The 17,458-nt window shown below is 43.8% G+C and overlaps 1 protein-coding gene across 1 annotated transcript; it reads left to right on the top strand.

Moving 5' to 3' along the window:
* Positions 1–13,608: 13,608 nt before the first annotated feature.
* On the top strand, positions 13,609–14,151 carry LOC126869474 (probable serine/threonine-protein kinase clkA; the record flags this gene model as incomplete). The annotated part of the gene is made up of 1 exon (XM_050626067.1): positions 13,609–14,151. A coding segment is annotated over one exon (543 nt), but the record flags the coding sequence as incomplete, so codon positions are not given.
* Positions 14,152–17,458: the final 3,307 nt, after the last annotated feature.

Below are 17,458 nucleotides of genomic sequence, written 5' to 3'. Positions count from 1 at the left end.
TTACGGCGAGCCTTTGGTGTTATATGATTCCGAGAAGGAAAAGTTTTGGGGAGGAAAGTAAAAAGTAACGCAGGAAATAAAAGATGGAATAACTTTTAAAAGACAGAAAGGCAAATTATCGTGAAATAGAGAATCCTTGTCGTAGACAAATAGTAAATTACTTTTAAATCGAATGGTCTTCCTTATATAAATTGGTAGTCTAAAAAGCATGAATTACAACACACCTGGCTACAGAGTTGGTTTTTTGTACCGATAGAGAATCAAGTTATAATTTAAAAAAGTCCACCCGACAGTCGGTCGACGACCTGGCTATTTCTAATCATAGAATTAACCTTAATTACCGTTTTCTACAGAAAAGGTCACGAAGGATTGGAAATTCCATGAATATGGCAGTCTTCGATGCACCGCGGATTTAATGTAATCTTATTGCGCTATGCGAATGAAATAATTGATTAATTACTAATTGATGAAGAAGCCGTCAATGAGCGGTATCCGGCGAGAGCACAATAGAAGAGAAACGACGCCGAAAGAATTCAGTATTGGAGAATCCTCGAAAACAAAGGTTATTTACCGCGACGTTAAAAAATGAGAAACCACATCCTGTCTTTAATTGCTTATCGGGGCCGAATTAAATTTACAATTCCACCTCTCCTCGCTGGCCGCGATATAAAAGCGCGACTTCCTACGAAGCCCTTATAAATCAACCGTAATAATCCCCGAAAAATCGAAAGCTCGCAGAAAGCAGGGCATAAATTCCCAGTTTTACATTTTATCGCGCGATCGTTTATCAAACCTCGACGTAAACTTCTTCGTGTTATTTTACAATGGCGCGCTCGTTAATTTGCGATTCTTTATCGTCGCGACGTAGCCGTGAGTGTATCGATAATTTCGACGCTTCCAATCGTTACGAGACCGCATTTGGAACCGTTCGCCAACGCGAAGATGCGCGCGGACCTAATCGAGCTAACCGAGCTTCCGTGAAACGCGTTATAGCAATACGCGGCAACACCTAAATAAAGGATCAACCGTCTCTCGTGCTTCGTCGCGCGGAGAACTCGCTTTTCCCCTCGAACGCTTTCCGCGTCCCACGGGATTATCAGGAGTTTCGGTCTCGTCTCCCCGTCCTCGTTCTCGTCCTCTTCTTCGCCGCGTCTCGACTCGTGCTACCCTGTCGCGTACGATCGTCGCGTAGAAATATTCCGATTTCAAAAGGCGACTCGACTCCGTTGGTTATGCTAATGAGAGGCGATCGCTCGCGAGAGCAACAGCCGAATGATACATCAAGCGAATAGTTTTTCTTCGAGTAATTACAAGCTTCGATCCGCGCAGGAACCCGATCTAAACTCACCGGACCGAGACCATCGGCCGATCTTAATCCTATCAGTTACGCGTTATTGCGAGATAGCGAAGTCCTTCCTCACGCGGATGTAAGACCAGTCTCCGACGACGAAGATCGGACGTTAGAGAGAGGAATAGACAGCTCGTGGAACAACACCAACGATCTTTAATCGAGGATTTAGTTTCTCTCTATATATCTATCTTTCACTGGCTACACTAAATACCGGTATGGATAATATATATTCTGTATGCGATAGGACCACCTATAACGCTAGAGATAGGTTCCTCGTATAACAGACGTTTTTATTTTCATCTTCTTCGCTTACGTATAGAATATCTTAAGGTGAAAAGACAAATTCTTCAGCTTCAGAATTTTTATGTTCTTTTGGTTTTCACTTTAATCGCGTAGCACAAAAACGTTAGAAACGTTTCTATCATCGTACGAATGCATAGCGCGTTATACGCGACGCGACTGCCCTATATTTTTGAAATCGTAGAACACCAAGTTCGATGTTGCAAAGCGAAACACGATTACGAGAGAGGGACGTTAGGAACGATCATTCCATCCACGAAAGGTAGTTTTATCCGGAACGGGGCCGCGCATCCGGTCGTTTTATCATCGGCAAAAACTAAGGAATCGGAGCCAAGGGCTGGTATTTCCATAAATTCCCGAAATAATATCGCATGGATTTCACGCGGAGCGGCGGAATGGCATGCACTTAAAGGTTTCTGCGGTTTAATCCCATTGGTTACCCTTCGGTATGCAAAATCTAAGCTCCCACGGCCGGTAGATACGCGTCTGAACGAACGGGGCAAAGCCAAGGGAACGGGGGAGTGAGCGTGCGTTTGCCCGCTCGCGCGCATCGGTTCTCAATCCATTTATACCGGGAGAATTCTTATCCCCGGATTAATCGGTCGTTCGCGACAGACCTGCGCGCCAGGTAAGACAAGCTTAATGCATCCGAGATGTATCGGGACCGGGGCCAGCAACAACGTGTGTCGCCTCCGTTGATCCGGTTGCAGTTTCACTTTTATTCGAACCGCCATTAGCAGCCCAGACCGCTCTTACCGGTCGCGGGATGAATTAAAGCGTGAAGGCCAAAAGGGATTATCTCGAAGCGATAAAACATTGGCCAAAAATGTTGCTACGCGGTCTTGACGTAGCCATTAAGCGTGTCCAGCCGCCGTTGCCTTTGAAAAAACATCGGCTTCCATCATTTGGATAAAACTGCGACAATGTGTGACGGCAAGGCTTCTCAAAGATTTCTCTCGCAACCTGCGTTGCATTCTCGGTTGCAACGTTGCCGAAGATTCTTTTTAATTGGCTCAATCTCGGCTTGAAGAAACGGGCCGGCACGGCGATTCAGCTGCGCGATAAAACCGTTGATCGAAAATCTTGTTTCGCGTGATCAACGCGCCTATTAACTCGTTGCTTGCCGATTGTTTGTTTCCAGGGTGGTCGTAAATAGTTTCACTTATCCGCGTCGGAGACGCGGCACGCCGCGCCAACTGGTAACGAAGCTGCCTTGGTGTCCTTTTAATTTGCCAGGATGCGCAGGGGCCGCGTGACGCGCGCCATTTGTAAGCGGACGTTCGCTACGCGGCGCTGCGTTCCAATATTGCGCTTCAATCTTGCGGCGCAATATACCCTTTCGCGACTCAACTAAACGGCTAAGAGAGGGTTGAAGCTGCCTCGAGGAGATGGTGGTGATTTCGTGGAAAAAAATTCTTTTATTACGCCTCGATGCGCGAATGGTTTTTAAAAGCTCCTAAAAAATTTCTCCGCTCGGAGTTTATTTTACTCGCGTTACCGTTCCGTCTAAAGACGAACTAACAAAGGAGCAGCCTCGTTCGGAGATTATGCGCTGCTCGTACGAGACAATTCGCGGCCGGAAGTCGTACGTTAATTCAGCCAAGGGGGAAAGACAAGGGTGTGAGAGAGAGAGAGAGAGAGATAGGGAGAGAGAGAGAGAGAGAGACGAGCGGGAGAGGCACCAAACAAAAAAAAAAAAAGAGAGAGGGAGGACCTAACAGCCACGGTCGAGGGACGTCGAGGCGAAACATGGCAAAGAGAAAAGCCGCTTATATCGCTGGCTTGGAAGAGTTTTTCAGCTACGTAGCAGAATATACGATCAAGAATATAATGTAACGTTCTACGCGCTACAATTCTGTTGAATACTTCACCGTTCTTCCATCTTTGCTCTTTATTCTTTACTTATACCTACTCGGTATCCCTTCCCGTGTTTCATCTCGCAATTTGCGGCGGACCGTGCGCGTCGGCAAGAAATACGTTCGTTCTCCCTCTCTTTATCCCTCTCTTTCTTCCACTTCAATATCCGTCGGTTTTATCATGGTTTCCAACGTTACGCATTATATCGTTACGAGACTTTATTTTCGCGTAAATACCTTGAACTAGCTCGGTGTTCATCCTTGAGCGCGGCTCTGAGGTGGCTTTGTCGCGATTTAAAACGCGGAGATTCTGATCGTTTAAGTTTAAAGTCGGCCTCGTCCCTACAATTCCCGCCGAACCGTTGTTACGCAACCAGGGGCACAGACCGATTTCTTTTCTCTTTTTTCATCTTTCTTTTTTCTTTTTATTTTTTCTCTTACCATGCGGTAAACCGCGACGGAGCAAAGAATTCGTCGTCGAGAGAACGACGCTAATGCGATGTTTAAAATAGGACGATTAAGTATTCACGCTGGTTCCGTCCTGTCACCCTCCACCTCCAACGTCCTCTTTCTTTGCTCGCATAACGTTGCCCCTTAGGTAGCTTACGTTATCCGATACTCAAGAGTCGGGCAACACAATCTCCTCGAGACGCGGTAATCTTATTAAATAGGGCCTTCCTTTGTTTTACGACCTTTTTGCACGGGCTTTAAGGCCTTAAGCCTGACGCCTCCGCCTCACATCGACCGTACGCCGCACACCTCCGCCACCGTCGGGGATACACATCGCGGCGTATATACGCGCGTTTTACCCTCTGGATGAGCCTACGAAAATCCCGTTTTGCCAATATTGAGCGCGCAACACCCAAGAATGGTCAATTATTTACGACCACTGATTGAATTTCCTTTTCCTTTTCCTTTTACCCCGCAACGAAATCACCTCACCTTCTTAGCTTATGGGTCTGTGATAGTGTCTCTCAACGATGCGATATAGATGATATTTTTCGGTTAAATTAGATTTTTCCAAAGAGATTCTCAGAATCGTGGCGTTGTCTTTGATAAAAATTTGCGCGATGTGGGAAGGGGATGGAAGGAAGCAATTTCAGTGACATTTCCATCTATGGAATTAATCACTAAGGTCGGATCGTTATTAAAAGTTCGATCGAAGATATCGACATAGCAACCATATCGAGGGCCACTCCTACGGCGTTAATTTATCGTCGAGAAAGAACGATTATACAAGCAGAGATAAGCTTGAACGCTGAGAGCGTTCTGTTCGTGTTCGCGAATCTGTGTAGTCGACGAGAGTTTTCAGTCGACGCTTCTGTTGCCTAAGCGAATTAATCGCGAAGCTAATCAAGCTTCCTCGTGCACGTTCTCGCTCGGTTGCCAGCGCACGAGCGGGTACCGCTCGTTGCCCCCTGTGTACCATCTCGTAGTTTCTCTTCTCTGGTATATCGAAAAATCGCTGGCCGCGATTGATTTTAATTGGCGGTATAGTCTGAAAACGTGGCGCGTTGCACTTTAATATCACAGTTGTGCAACGAAGAGCGAGGTCAACATTATCTTCGTTTTCACCTTTATCTTCCTTCTTGTCTTCGTTTTCATGCTCGTCTCGGTCTTTATCTTCGCGTTCACCACCGCGACTATACTTTGGGTTTTCATATACCTGCGCACAGGCAGCTCATTTTGCAGCGGATTTTTTAATATTTCCCCCTGTTGTTGTTTTTTTTTTTTTTTTATTAAAGCATCTTTCTACCCTCTATAGGTTTCACCCTCTGCGCCCTTCTACGCGCCGATTTGCAGCCGCTGTTTTCTCGGTGGCTCGGTCGCTATATCGGGCAACCGATCCGCTCGTTCGCGATTTATCATCGGCGTTACGGAATCCGCGCTTAGAGGCCGAGCAGTTTATGGAAAGTGATAAATTAGCAAAGGTGAAAATGATACGTCTCGGGCATATCTTCCGTCGGGGGTCCGTAATAAGATTAAAAGGCGAGATACGGGTAGGCTTGGCTACGTCCAATGATGCGTCCTTCGTTCCATGTGTGCACTGGTTCGGCTAGGGACCTGGTGTGGTTGTACGCGCGAGAGCATCAGCCAGCAAAGCCAACCAACGAGGAGAGACAGCGAGCGAGCGGGACCGCCGCATTCCCGGATTAAAGCGCGTATAGTTTGATGTAAATTTAAGGTAGCTCACGGGAGGGATCCTTGTCTTTTTTCGGCAGAAACATCGCGACACGGTATATGACTTAAATCAGATTTAAGCCTGCCGTTGTAGGTGCGCCGTGGCCACGGTTCTTCCCTTCTATCTTTCCTTTTTCCACTCCGTTTTTATTTTTCGGCTCTTTTAAACGGCGAACGAGCCTCTTCGCTGAACGGGAGCCCGGTTTTGAGTTTAATTTTTAGCGATAGCTCGGGGAACCGCGCGGCCGCCTCGTTGTTTTTACTTCTCTGCTCTCGTCGAGCTGCTCGTGCAATAAGCACACAATGCGCTCTTGCAAAACCGAATAAATTTGCGATGAACGTCGCCAGTGTTTCCCGCTGCAGAAAGAAGTTTGAGAACGACAATTATCGCGAGTTTGACTCGACGAACAGACAACACTCCGGTTTCGCGTGGAAGTTGATCACACACGAAGGAGATCCGAACATTCTCCAACAGAGGAGACAGTATAAAAAGGTTGGCGAACCAGGACGGAGGAAAAATACGAACCACGTCCTAGAAATTCGTCGACGTTACGTTTATAGTCAGGACGCGAACGAGACGCGAAGCTCGCGTTTTCACGCACCGCGAGACGGCCGCCGCGATTTCCTAATTACCGCCTCTAAAAAGCTCGAATTAATTAAACCCCCAAAACTCTGGCGCTGCGAGTTTTCCGGCCGCGAGATACAATTTCGCGCGTCTGCGGAGAGAGCGTGAGTTTAATTAAACTAAACACGAACAAAAAAATTCGCCACCGAGAAAAAAGGAGGCGTAACCTCGAGGAAAAATAGTACGAAACAGTTCTGGCGACAATGGAAATGACTCGTACGAACGTTCGACTCTAGTTTCGTTCGTACATTTCGATTGAAAGCCGAAACACCAGACCAGATACCGTTAGTTACGCTACATGCACCGCGATTATCAATTTCTCGATGAACAGTGAAAACATTGCATTTTCCCTGTGTTTCCTTAACGTTCCTAACAAAATCCTTTATTCGTCACGTAGCCAACATTTTGTCGAACAATAGATCAAACCATTGGCTATCATTTTTATCTTCACCTTGTGTTAAAAGTAAGTATAACTACAAGACGTTGAAATAATGTATTCAATAATTTATTCGTTCAATGTAATAGTCACTTAGAACGATTTCGTATTTTATACTCTCATCCCCTACGTATTTGTAGGCGAAATCCTACCGTAATCCCAGTTACTCTAAAATTGCGAGCCAGTACATGATCCCAACGCGTAATAAGGTTGATGATCGGATATTTAACGGATAATCGGATAATACGCGATTTTGCGCCACGTAACAAGACAATATCGAGGCGATCGTAACGCACCTTCCCTAATCCTCCGTTCTTCTAGGTAGAGGACGGATAGGTGGACAGGGTGTAGGGACAAACTGGCCATGAAACCAGCTTACACGAGGCCACTTTGCTTGGACGTTTTGATAGGCGTGTAAATAACGGCCGGAAGAATATTTCTACAAACAATCGTGCATCACCGGTCGGGAGCCTAAGCCAGGCTCAAGATAAAATCCTGGTTAAACTCTACTAAGTCGTAGGTAAGGGCTAACATTCGGATGTGACACCGACGTGATTACGCTCTGCTAACGTGCACGACGCTCCGTAATCTACGATAATACGCGCTCCTCTTACACGAACGATCAAATAAATTATCTTTATATTCGAACGAAAAGAAACGCGTAATGCCAACGGACGAACGCGATGGAATTCTCGTACGATCGGTTAATTCGCGCAACGAGCAATATCGGAGCCGCTGGATCAGGCTAATTGCGTTTGCGAGCTTATCGCGCATGAGGGCCTGGCATTTGGCGGAACGGTAAAACAATCATCCGTCGGTGATTACGTGCAATTATCGCAGCGATTGCCTAGGAGAATCGCGAGCCGTGGGAGCCGTGAGAAACGACGGAAGCGAAACGTACTCGTGATGGAGTCTGCGACTTTGGAAATGATGTACCTACCAGGGAAAATGAGATTCGTGCCGAAATTGAAATATCGCCTGAAATAGCTGGCACCATGCTGGATGTTCGTAATTAGCGGGAAGCTCGTCCTGTTTTTGTAACGTTACTTTAAACTGGATTTAAGAATGCAAGTTATTCCCTTTGCTATTTTTGAATTGTAGATTTTCCGTATATATATATATATATATATATATATATATATATATATATATATATATATATATATATATACGCCAGGACCACAAAAAGGTATTTTCGTGGGTCTTTATTATCGATCACCGACGAACCACTCAGCAGGAATAGAGTTTTCATGCACGAAATTCTTCACACTTGGTTAATTTTCGTTTAACTGTCAGAGAACACGTCTCACCGTGATGAAGGGAACATCGAACCATCTTTGTGGATTACGCAAACCTTTAGTACTTTTTTTCAATAATTCTGAAAAATCGCGAATACCGTACTACTCGTATACGAATTCGCGACAAGCTTTATATCGCGCAACGAGCAACGAAAGTAGATGGAGAAGCAAAGTACGGTCAGATGGTGCGACATTCCCGTCACGTAGCACTGCCGTTGCACGGTACCGTTCGATATCACGCGTTCATTTATTTATATGTGTCCCTTTATTTGTTTCGTGCCGACTGATATAATGGAGTGTCCAGAGGCGGGCGTTCTGATAAAGCGTGGGCATGCCACGAGAAAATGACCATAACGGAAGACACGAATTACATGATGTAAACGCGCCACCTACGGCGAGACGGGCCGGATTGAATTTAATACTAATTAAAAGTAATAAATCGGCGGACGAATGATTTCTGCCTGCGCGGCGAGCAGTCGGTCCTATTCCCGTCGGTTTTGGGCCCCGGGGCCTACGCCGCGTTTCTGCCGAATTAAGTCGGACAGTATCTTTTTCTGACTTCGCCACGAGAGAAATGCAATTAAAGCGAGATCAGAGGAACTCGTCTCTCGTCCGTGTACGTTCGCCGCGGCGTTCTGACTTATGAGTCGCTGGAAAAAAGATTGGCCGCGTCATGGAACGCGGGTTTTAATATCGTTCAGCTTCGCCGTTGTTGTATATTTACAGTCTCTTATTAAGTCACCCGCGCCGTCTCTCTTTCTCGCACGGTCTACCATCTCTGTTTCGTATTAACTCTTACTTTGTGCCTCTTATTACGTCAATGGCTCTTCGTTCGGCCTCGAAAACAAGCCAACTTCTTTGAGAACCGGCAAGAATTCAAGCTACGCTGCAGAAAGAACTAAGTTATAAAATTTGAAGATTCTAACGTTGAAGGTTTGTAAAAGGTTTCATTAAATGATTTACATGCGACTTCTTTGAATTTCCTGACGAACTTGAAAAATGAAAGAAAAGAAAGAAGCGCTGTAACTTCAACGTATCTCACATTTATATGAACCTACAGAGCTACGGAGTCGTTTGAAGATTTACAAAATCCTGTTCGAACACTATTTATCAGAGCGTTCTATAGTACTGGCGGGAACGAAGAAAGCTCGTAAAACATCGTACTGGTCAGTATCAGATCGCGTGTCAACGTATCGAGGTCAGGTATTTATTTCATAAGCGTTATTATCGATTGAACCGTCGACAATGCGGTATATTCAATTGGATTTTATAAGGTGCGTAACGGGCACCCGTGCGCACGAGTCGAGATCATAAGGTGAAGCCAGAGAAAAGAAAGAAAGAGAAAGAGAGAGAGAGAGAGAGAGAGAAAGAGTGGAGGGAAAGATCGTTACGTTTTGACGTTTACGAGAAAGGCTACAATGGGTAGAAAGCGTTAATCCCGCGGGTTCGTGCACCGTTGGGCCTCCTCCGAAGAAACGAATGGGGCGCCTATGGCGATATTTATTTAACTGCCGCACTAAGTTGGCGCCCCGTGGCGATGTATTTTGAAGACGCGATTCTGCCATAATTACAGTAAAAAGCGATCTTTAATTTCGCGAACGGCGAAAGTATGTTGTAGGTGGGGACAGCGAGGGCAACAGGATCTTCTCTTCAACCCCTCATTCAGCCCCTTCGCTTCTTTCTGGTCAGATTTGTAACTTGAACTTCGACTGCTTAAACTTTTTCGTCTACCGCATTCGTTGTGTTGTACCTCGCGAGATCGCGTCGTTAATTTGAGAACATAACATTCTGTAATAATGAAACAGAACAAATTCGTCATTCCGAGTAGAATGAATTTGACTCGTCCTCTTGTTCCTTTTCTATACGACGACTACGGGAAAAGAACGTGACAAGTCAGCTATCCGCAACTTTTTACAGGGAACTTGTTTTAGGATTCGATACAAAATTACCGTTACATTATATTTTGACGATAAACATTTTCAAATATAGCTCGATATAATGTTACAATGTCGAAGGTGTTAGGTGGGTGCTTGTTCTAATAAACGTGACTTAGACTTTCATAAAACTTCGTCAAAGTATCTCAGGCCGAACAGGTTGTTTCCATTTTCAATTACTTGCGCTATATTCAAATTCCGCAGTTTATTCACAAAGTGATATTAAAATCAGAAAATCGACACAGGTGTGGACTCCGTTGCGATCTTCGTGTATTACACGGAGGCAAGATTTTAGCGAATCACGATGGAAAAATGATCAACAAGATGTCCGACATCCGATCACCAAACAGTGTGCGGAATAAAAAGTAGCATAGATGATCGATCGTCGAGGCGATCATCCGGCTGATAATAACAACTACGGGATCAAACTTAGTTTGGAAGGGACGGGGCAATTAAAAGAAAGAGAAAGGAATAAATGGCCGGGCATGTAAATGATTTTAGCTGGTCGGTCGTTCGAGCAGCATTAGTTTTACACACCCTGACGATGTTCCCCCGACTAATTATTAGGGCCCATTACGTATTATTTAAAGAAGTAGGCGTCCAGACCCTTTCATTATAATGGGCTGCAGGTGCTAGGAGCCTCTATACACACCTTATTCATCCTGTACCCTTTTAAAATGCCGCTATTATAATGCGTGGGCAACGAGAGGAGAGGAAAAGAGAGTGACGGGAGGGATGAACGGAGAGAGAGAAACAGCGGAGAGCTGGTGCGTAAGAACCCGCTTCAGAAATCGCGACGGGCAGAGAGAACACCGTGGATTGTGTTCTCCTCTGTTAACGTCGATGGAAGGCCACGGGGAACAATGGGCAGCGATAAATAAAAGAATTTTCTCCGGTCTGCTTATGTAAATTTACGGAATGAACTTTGAAGCTCGCTTTGTAATTAATATTTCCACGACCGTTCCGCGGGCTTACCTCGTATTAAGTAATTTCCCTCGTTCAGCTCCGAAAGATTGAATCGTTTTGAAAGATAGAAACGTCGGAGATCCGATGAAAAGGGAATTAAACACGGGAAAACGTGGAATCCTAAAGGATGACGTAATAATCATGGATATCTATCTATCGTAAATGTTGTCAATGTCGTACTAATAATTCATTTCGTAAAATTACGATATCTTTAAACACGCGTTTAATGTTCCGAGCGAAATTCCTTCTCAATTTTGTTTCTTTATTCCGTCGTTAACGGACAAACGGGATACTCGACGACTATATCTCACGTGGGTTTTCGAGTCTTCGTACAAAACTAGCGTTCACGAAGCACCAGCAGCGAGAAAATGAAAATACGAAACGCTGAGGCCTTTCTCCACGCGGAACGCACACGCGTGTACACACGCACGTGCAGAGGTGGGCCTCGCGTGTTTTTTTCCTCGTGTTACGCCGCTAGTGGCAATACGTATCGTATGCCTGTCTTCCAGATACCTTTTTACTCGTCTTTTGCTGCAAGATCGGAGCAACAACCAGTCCTTGTGTGTCCGACGAAATTTACGATGGAGCCTCATGCACCATGCAGGCTTTATTTTAATACGCCGGGGGAACGGCTCTCGGGTAGAACGCTGTCCCGCTGCGCCAAAAATCTTAAATATTCATAATTAAATATGCTAATGAACGGGTGACTTCAACGGCAAAATGATTATCAAATTGTACAATGGCCGCGTAAAGTTATTGTACGGGCCGAACGACCTGGCCCGTGTGTGTATACTGGTCCAATGGAATGCATAGACCCACCAGGAGGACCTGCGCCGAGAAGGTCGCTCCAGAACCCCGATCGATCAAAAATTTTTTAAATCGAGACCGTCGAATGTTTCGACACGATACAGAATAGAGTCAGAGCTGCTGTCGATAACCGGCCTTCGTGAGAAATCCTTCGGGTTTCGAAATGTTCTATTTCGATCCTATCCGCATCAAGTTCCGTGGCACAGAGATAATAGATTTGCAAATTGATAGGAACTGTAGATTAACGATTATCGATATTTTTTGAACCACGAAGAGAACATTGATTTCATAATGAAGACATTAAGATCACAGTCTTGTCAGAGGCGCAGGAGAACCTTCTTCGACTCTACAACGATTTTGTTTCTTTCGACGTTATCTCTAAATCGTTAAAAGCCAAAGATCAAATACTTATTACGTTTTCGGGGATGAAGAATACACCGATTTCAAATTTCAGAGATTGAGATATTAATCCTGTTAAAAACCCACGAGAATCTCTCCTATTCTAACTTATTTGTAACATCCTGTTTGATTCGCAAGAATATCGATGGATAAGAAAAGGTCGATAGTGCATGGGTCAGGACGCTCGAAGGGAATGAAACATCGAAACTTGCCAATGGAGGCAGCCAGAACAAAAATCCTGCAACATGGTCTCGCGGCACGCGGGAATGTTTTCCTCTCATTATTACGAGCGGCCGTGTCGCCCGGAGTGTCGAATCGGAGATAAAGAGATTGTTTAAATGCATTACTAGTCCGGGGCCGATCGAAAGAAAGAAACGAAGGAGGCGGAAAGGTGGGACCGGCCGAGCGAGAGAAGTCCGGACAAAAGAACGAACAGGACTAGCACAGCTGGGAAGAGCAGAGATGAAAGAGGGTTCTGAGGAAGGTCGAGGGATTGAACGAAGAAGGAAGAAGGACGTGGATAATACACGACGAGGAGAGAAAGGGAAAGATTCTTCTCGTGAGAGAGCTTTGCATCGGTCGCGTGAGATAGCCGCATCATTTCTTGGCAGACAATTAATTACTGACATTATGTTTTAGAATGCTTACTTGCGCCGGCTACCAACTGATCTATAGATTTGTAGTCGGTTCTGTACGCTTCGTTCTCGTTCGTGCAACGCACAGCGTGCACACACGCGCCAGAAAAATAGGGTCGTACACAGGGTGTCTGATAAATCGAGATGCACGAATCACAAAGTGGCAATTGTTGCCGAATGAACAAGTAAAAAGTAAATCGATGCCGCGTCAAGTGATCCAAACGATTGTTCCACCGTTAACCAGAACAATGTAAACTATTTCTTCGATGCATCGTACGATTCGGTGTACAGCGATTAATCCAACACTCTGTAGATACGCTACTTCAACATACCTATAGGTAGGTACTGGTGTTCGCTGCGGGACAGTGCATTGCCCATAGAAAGCAACAATCAATGTACAAAATGATGGATATTAAACGCGACTAATGCTGTCGTAACAGAGCGTCCGTTGCACGATGCGATCGATTACAACGCGTACGCATTTCTTTCCGGTGAAAACGTCAGGCGTCATAAACCAAGTGATCGAACATAGTTCAACAGACTACTTATTGAACCGCACGCGCCAGCTATTTTCAAACGTTACAGTTCAAGATATATTTTTAACAGCCAAACAAACTCAAACTCAAACTCAAACTCGAACTCGAACTCGAACTCGAACTCGAACTCGAACTCGAACTCGAACTCGAACTCGCACTCGCACTCGAACTCGAACTCGAACTCGAACTCGAACTGAAACTCAAATTCAAATTCAAATTCAAATTCAAATTCAAATTCAAATTCAAATTCAAATTCAAATTCAAATTCAAATTCAAATTCAAATTCAAATTCAAATTCAAATTCAAATTCAAATTCAAATTCAAATTCAAATTCAAATTCAAATTCAAATTCAAATTCAAATTCAAATTCAAATTCAAATTCAAATTCAAATTCAAATTCAAATTCAAATTCAAATTCAAATTCAAATTCAAATTCAAATTCAAATTCAAATTCAAATTCAAATTCAAATTCAAATTCAAATTCAAATTCAAATTCAAATTCAAATTCAAATTCAAATTCAAATTCAAATTCAAATTCAAATTCAAATTCAAATTCAAATTCAAATTCAAATTCAAATTCAAATTCAAATTCAAATTCAAATTCAAATTCAAATTCAAATTCAAATTCAAATTCAAATTCAAATTCAAATTCAAATTCAAATTCAAATTCAAATTCAAATTCAAATTCAAATTCAAATTCAAATTCAAATTCAAATTCAAATTCAAATTCAAATTCAAATTCAAATTCAAATTCAAATTCAAATTCAAATTCAAATTCAAATTCAAATTCAAATTCAAATTCAAATTCAAATTCAAATTCAAATTCAAATTCAAATTCAAATTCAAATTCAAATTCAAATTCAAATTCAAATTCAAATTCAAATTCAAATTCAAATTCAAATTCAAATTCAAATTCAAATTCAAATTCAAATTCAAATTCAAACTCAAACTCAAACTCAAACTCAAACTCAAACTCAAGTTTACATCCAAACTTGTATTTGCGTTTAAGTTAGAAAAGTGAGCGATTTTTTGTCATTCTACATAAATCGCGATTGATACATTAATAATGGACGATTTTCAGCTGTAGTTTGCTCGTAACCGAATGCACGCGTAGGTCCCGTCATTAGGTGGAACAGTCGGTATTTCACTTTCTCCGACGTCGGAACACAATATCGGTGGAGAAACAATGCCCCGTAACAAGCACGAAGGCGCGCGCGCCGCTTAATAATCGTCAGCGTCTTTATTGATGTACCGCGGGCGGAAATTTGAAAACCGTAACGTCGGGTAATTTTTCATTCGGGCCAGGTCAGATTCCACGTCTTTCCACCATGGAGGTTGTGGCTCCTCACCGAATTGGAATTAACTACGCCGGACCTTGTGTGCATCGGTTACCTTCATTAAACGGTTTCACAATACTCGATAGATGAAACTTGGCAGGCTCTCTCCTTCCGAACTATTTATCGTTCTTTCATCGTCGATCCGGTAAATAAATCTCATCAGACCGATTCGTCCCTTCGAATCAACGTCACAAGTAAAAGAAGCCGGCGTTATTTAACGAATTTCATTAAACTACTATTCGCCATTTTAGGCGCTGTTCCTTGATCGATATGTAACTTTCCTGCTGCTTCTTTTTTTTTCTTTGAAAAAAATTCTATGCTTTCGCGATGAAAATAACGTATGTGATTTTATAAAGAATTTAATGAAATATCACGCTACTAATGGTACGGTGAAATATCGATTTCTGCTCTGTGATTTGCATCCGGATCAAATGTATAAAAAAGATAAAAAGTCTATGTTATAATACTCTTAGTTTCAGGGAAATGTGTAGTTATTGCAAATATCTATGTAAAATGAAAAGCTAAATGTCTCAGGAAAGTCTACGTGCAGAAGTTTGCAAGAATCCCAGCGGCGAACTCAACAATGTAGTCCATACTTTTACGCACGGAAACCTGTTGTATCTTAATGTAATTTATCGTCGTGCTATTAAGTATGCTCCGTGGATCCCAAGATTCATCCGTCTTCGAATTACCTCGATTTACCTTTGAATTACCTATTTTCTCTTGCCGCGAAGGTTGGTAAGCCGCGCGAACGCGCAAGCTCGCCCATCTTCCGCCGGCATTCCGCCGCGAGGGACGAGAATCGTTAGTTAAGAAAGCAATACCGTAAGCATTTCGTTAGAAACTTGATTCGATTCTGTATCGAGCGTTCTGGAAAAACTGTAAATTTCAACCGTATGAACATGCACTACACGTAATCATATTTTCTTTTCATTCCTTGCGTTCTCCTTCTCGTTTTTCTTCTGCTTTTTCTTCTGGTCTGAAGAAATTCTCGCGGATCCGAGTGGTTGGCGAACAACACGGTGAACAACAGGAAGAAAACAACGTGCAGCTTGGTTACAGGACGTTCCCAGTCACGAAAGCCGGCGATGCTATTTTAATTTCACGCTCGTTCCCTTTCCCCTCGACCCTTTTCGTTTCGTTGGCGCGTGTGACGAAAGCACATCGAGGTCTCGCGACTGCATTTATTATTCGTGGATTAGTGGAACGGCACACGAACATCGTCTGATACTAATTGCGAGAAACAGCAAGAACGGCCGCGTTGCGGCTCCCACCGTGTCGTAAATTAATTTACCTCTGTGTGTTTTCGCTTTTAACGCGCAGGACCTGGGGGTCACTTCGCCTCTCGTCAACAATTACCGTCTCTTGGCAAAAAAAAACGTCCATGTTGCACGCGTTCCACGGATGCTAGGATGCTACTCCGCGGATCGATTCGAGGGACGGGCAGTGGCGTTTTTTTCGCGACACTCGTCGAGTTTACCAGACAGAAAGTTTGCGAAACGAACGGCTAGTTGCCGTTGTTTGCGATCAAGAAACATCAGGAGTTTCATTGGAAAAGAATACTTTGTTTGAAATTCGTTTCAACAGAGGAAATTTGATCGTCACGATCTAAAATAATGTAATACTAATCGCAAATAACGCTAGGCGACTGAACGATTTCGCTGTCAGGAGTAAACGATGGGACTATGTTAGTAAAACGTTTAGAAGACGTTGAGACGAGAAAAATTTAAGCGACAAGCGCGACGAGCGTCTGCTACGAGGCGATATATTTTTATTCGAGCTGAAGACAAGATTTACGCGACGTACAGGCGAAACCCTCGTTTATTAATGAAGAAAGCAATCCTAACCCAAGTGGACAGTCGTAAAACCATTAAACGGCTAGTAAATCAAGAACGCGACACGGGGTGAAACATGATTTAACCCCTTTCACGGCGTATTAATCTGCCGTGCGGGTGTCTTCGATGAAATGTGCATTAATCGCCGGTGTTGAAAAACCGCCGCGTATTTCATCGGACGCAATCTTTATCGCCTTCTTATAATCCCACATTACCCATGCTTTCTCGTCGTCCATTTCCTTTTATTTTTATCATTGACTCGTCGAAAACCGTTCTTGGATGCACCATCTTCAAGCTCGTGTTGATTTGTTAACGTATCTTGTTCCTGCATGACTTCCAAGGTACTGTAAATCGCCAGACGTACTACGTACTAAACATGTAAGAGAAGAATAAATAATAAATGGAGACACTTCAGATCGAACGACAGTTGTCAGATACGGATATGAGTAATATACACGATGCTGCGAACAGTGATTCCATAAAATCGAACAAGGACGAAAGCCGAGCGTGCATTATTAATTAACGAAGAAAGCAATCGGTCCGAATGGAAACGGACAGTCGTGAAACCACTGAAAGCATTGTAAATTGCAGCCGTCTCGAGGCTAGAAAATGATTTAATCCTTGACGGTCGCATTCATTCACGGGCTCGACGTCTTCGACGAAATGTACATTAATTTCACCGGCTGCTGAAAAACCACCTCTCTCGCTGATTCCCGTCGCTCGCGGCCATTCTACGAGTCCGGAGATAGCCGCTTATGAAAAAGATCAATGCTTCTAGTAGTACCCCCGGCACGCTCCATCGGTTTTTATTAAGCTCGTCGGTGAGGGTACGTTCGTGGCAGCGATTCTTCGCCAAGTGTTCAACTATTTGCACGAGAGACCCGTGGATAAAGGTGTACGATCGGGAGAAGAAACGAGACGAGCACCACTGGCCGTTCGCGGTTTCGGCGAGTGTATATAAA

Source organism: Bombus huntii, chromosome 9 (assembly GCF_024542735.1).
Source record: "Bombus huntii isolate Logan2020A chromosome 9, iyBomHunt1.1, whole genome shotgun sequence".
NCBI classification, from domain to species: Eukaryota; Metazoa; Arthropoda; class Insecta; order Hymenoptera; family Apidae; genus Bombus; species Bombus huntii.
This window is presented reverse-complemented; position numbering and strand designations above follow the sequence as displayed.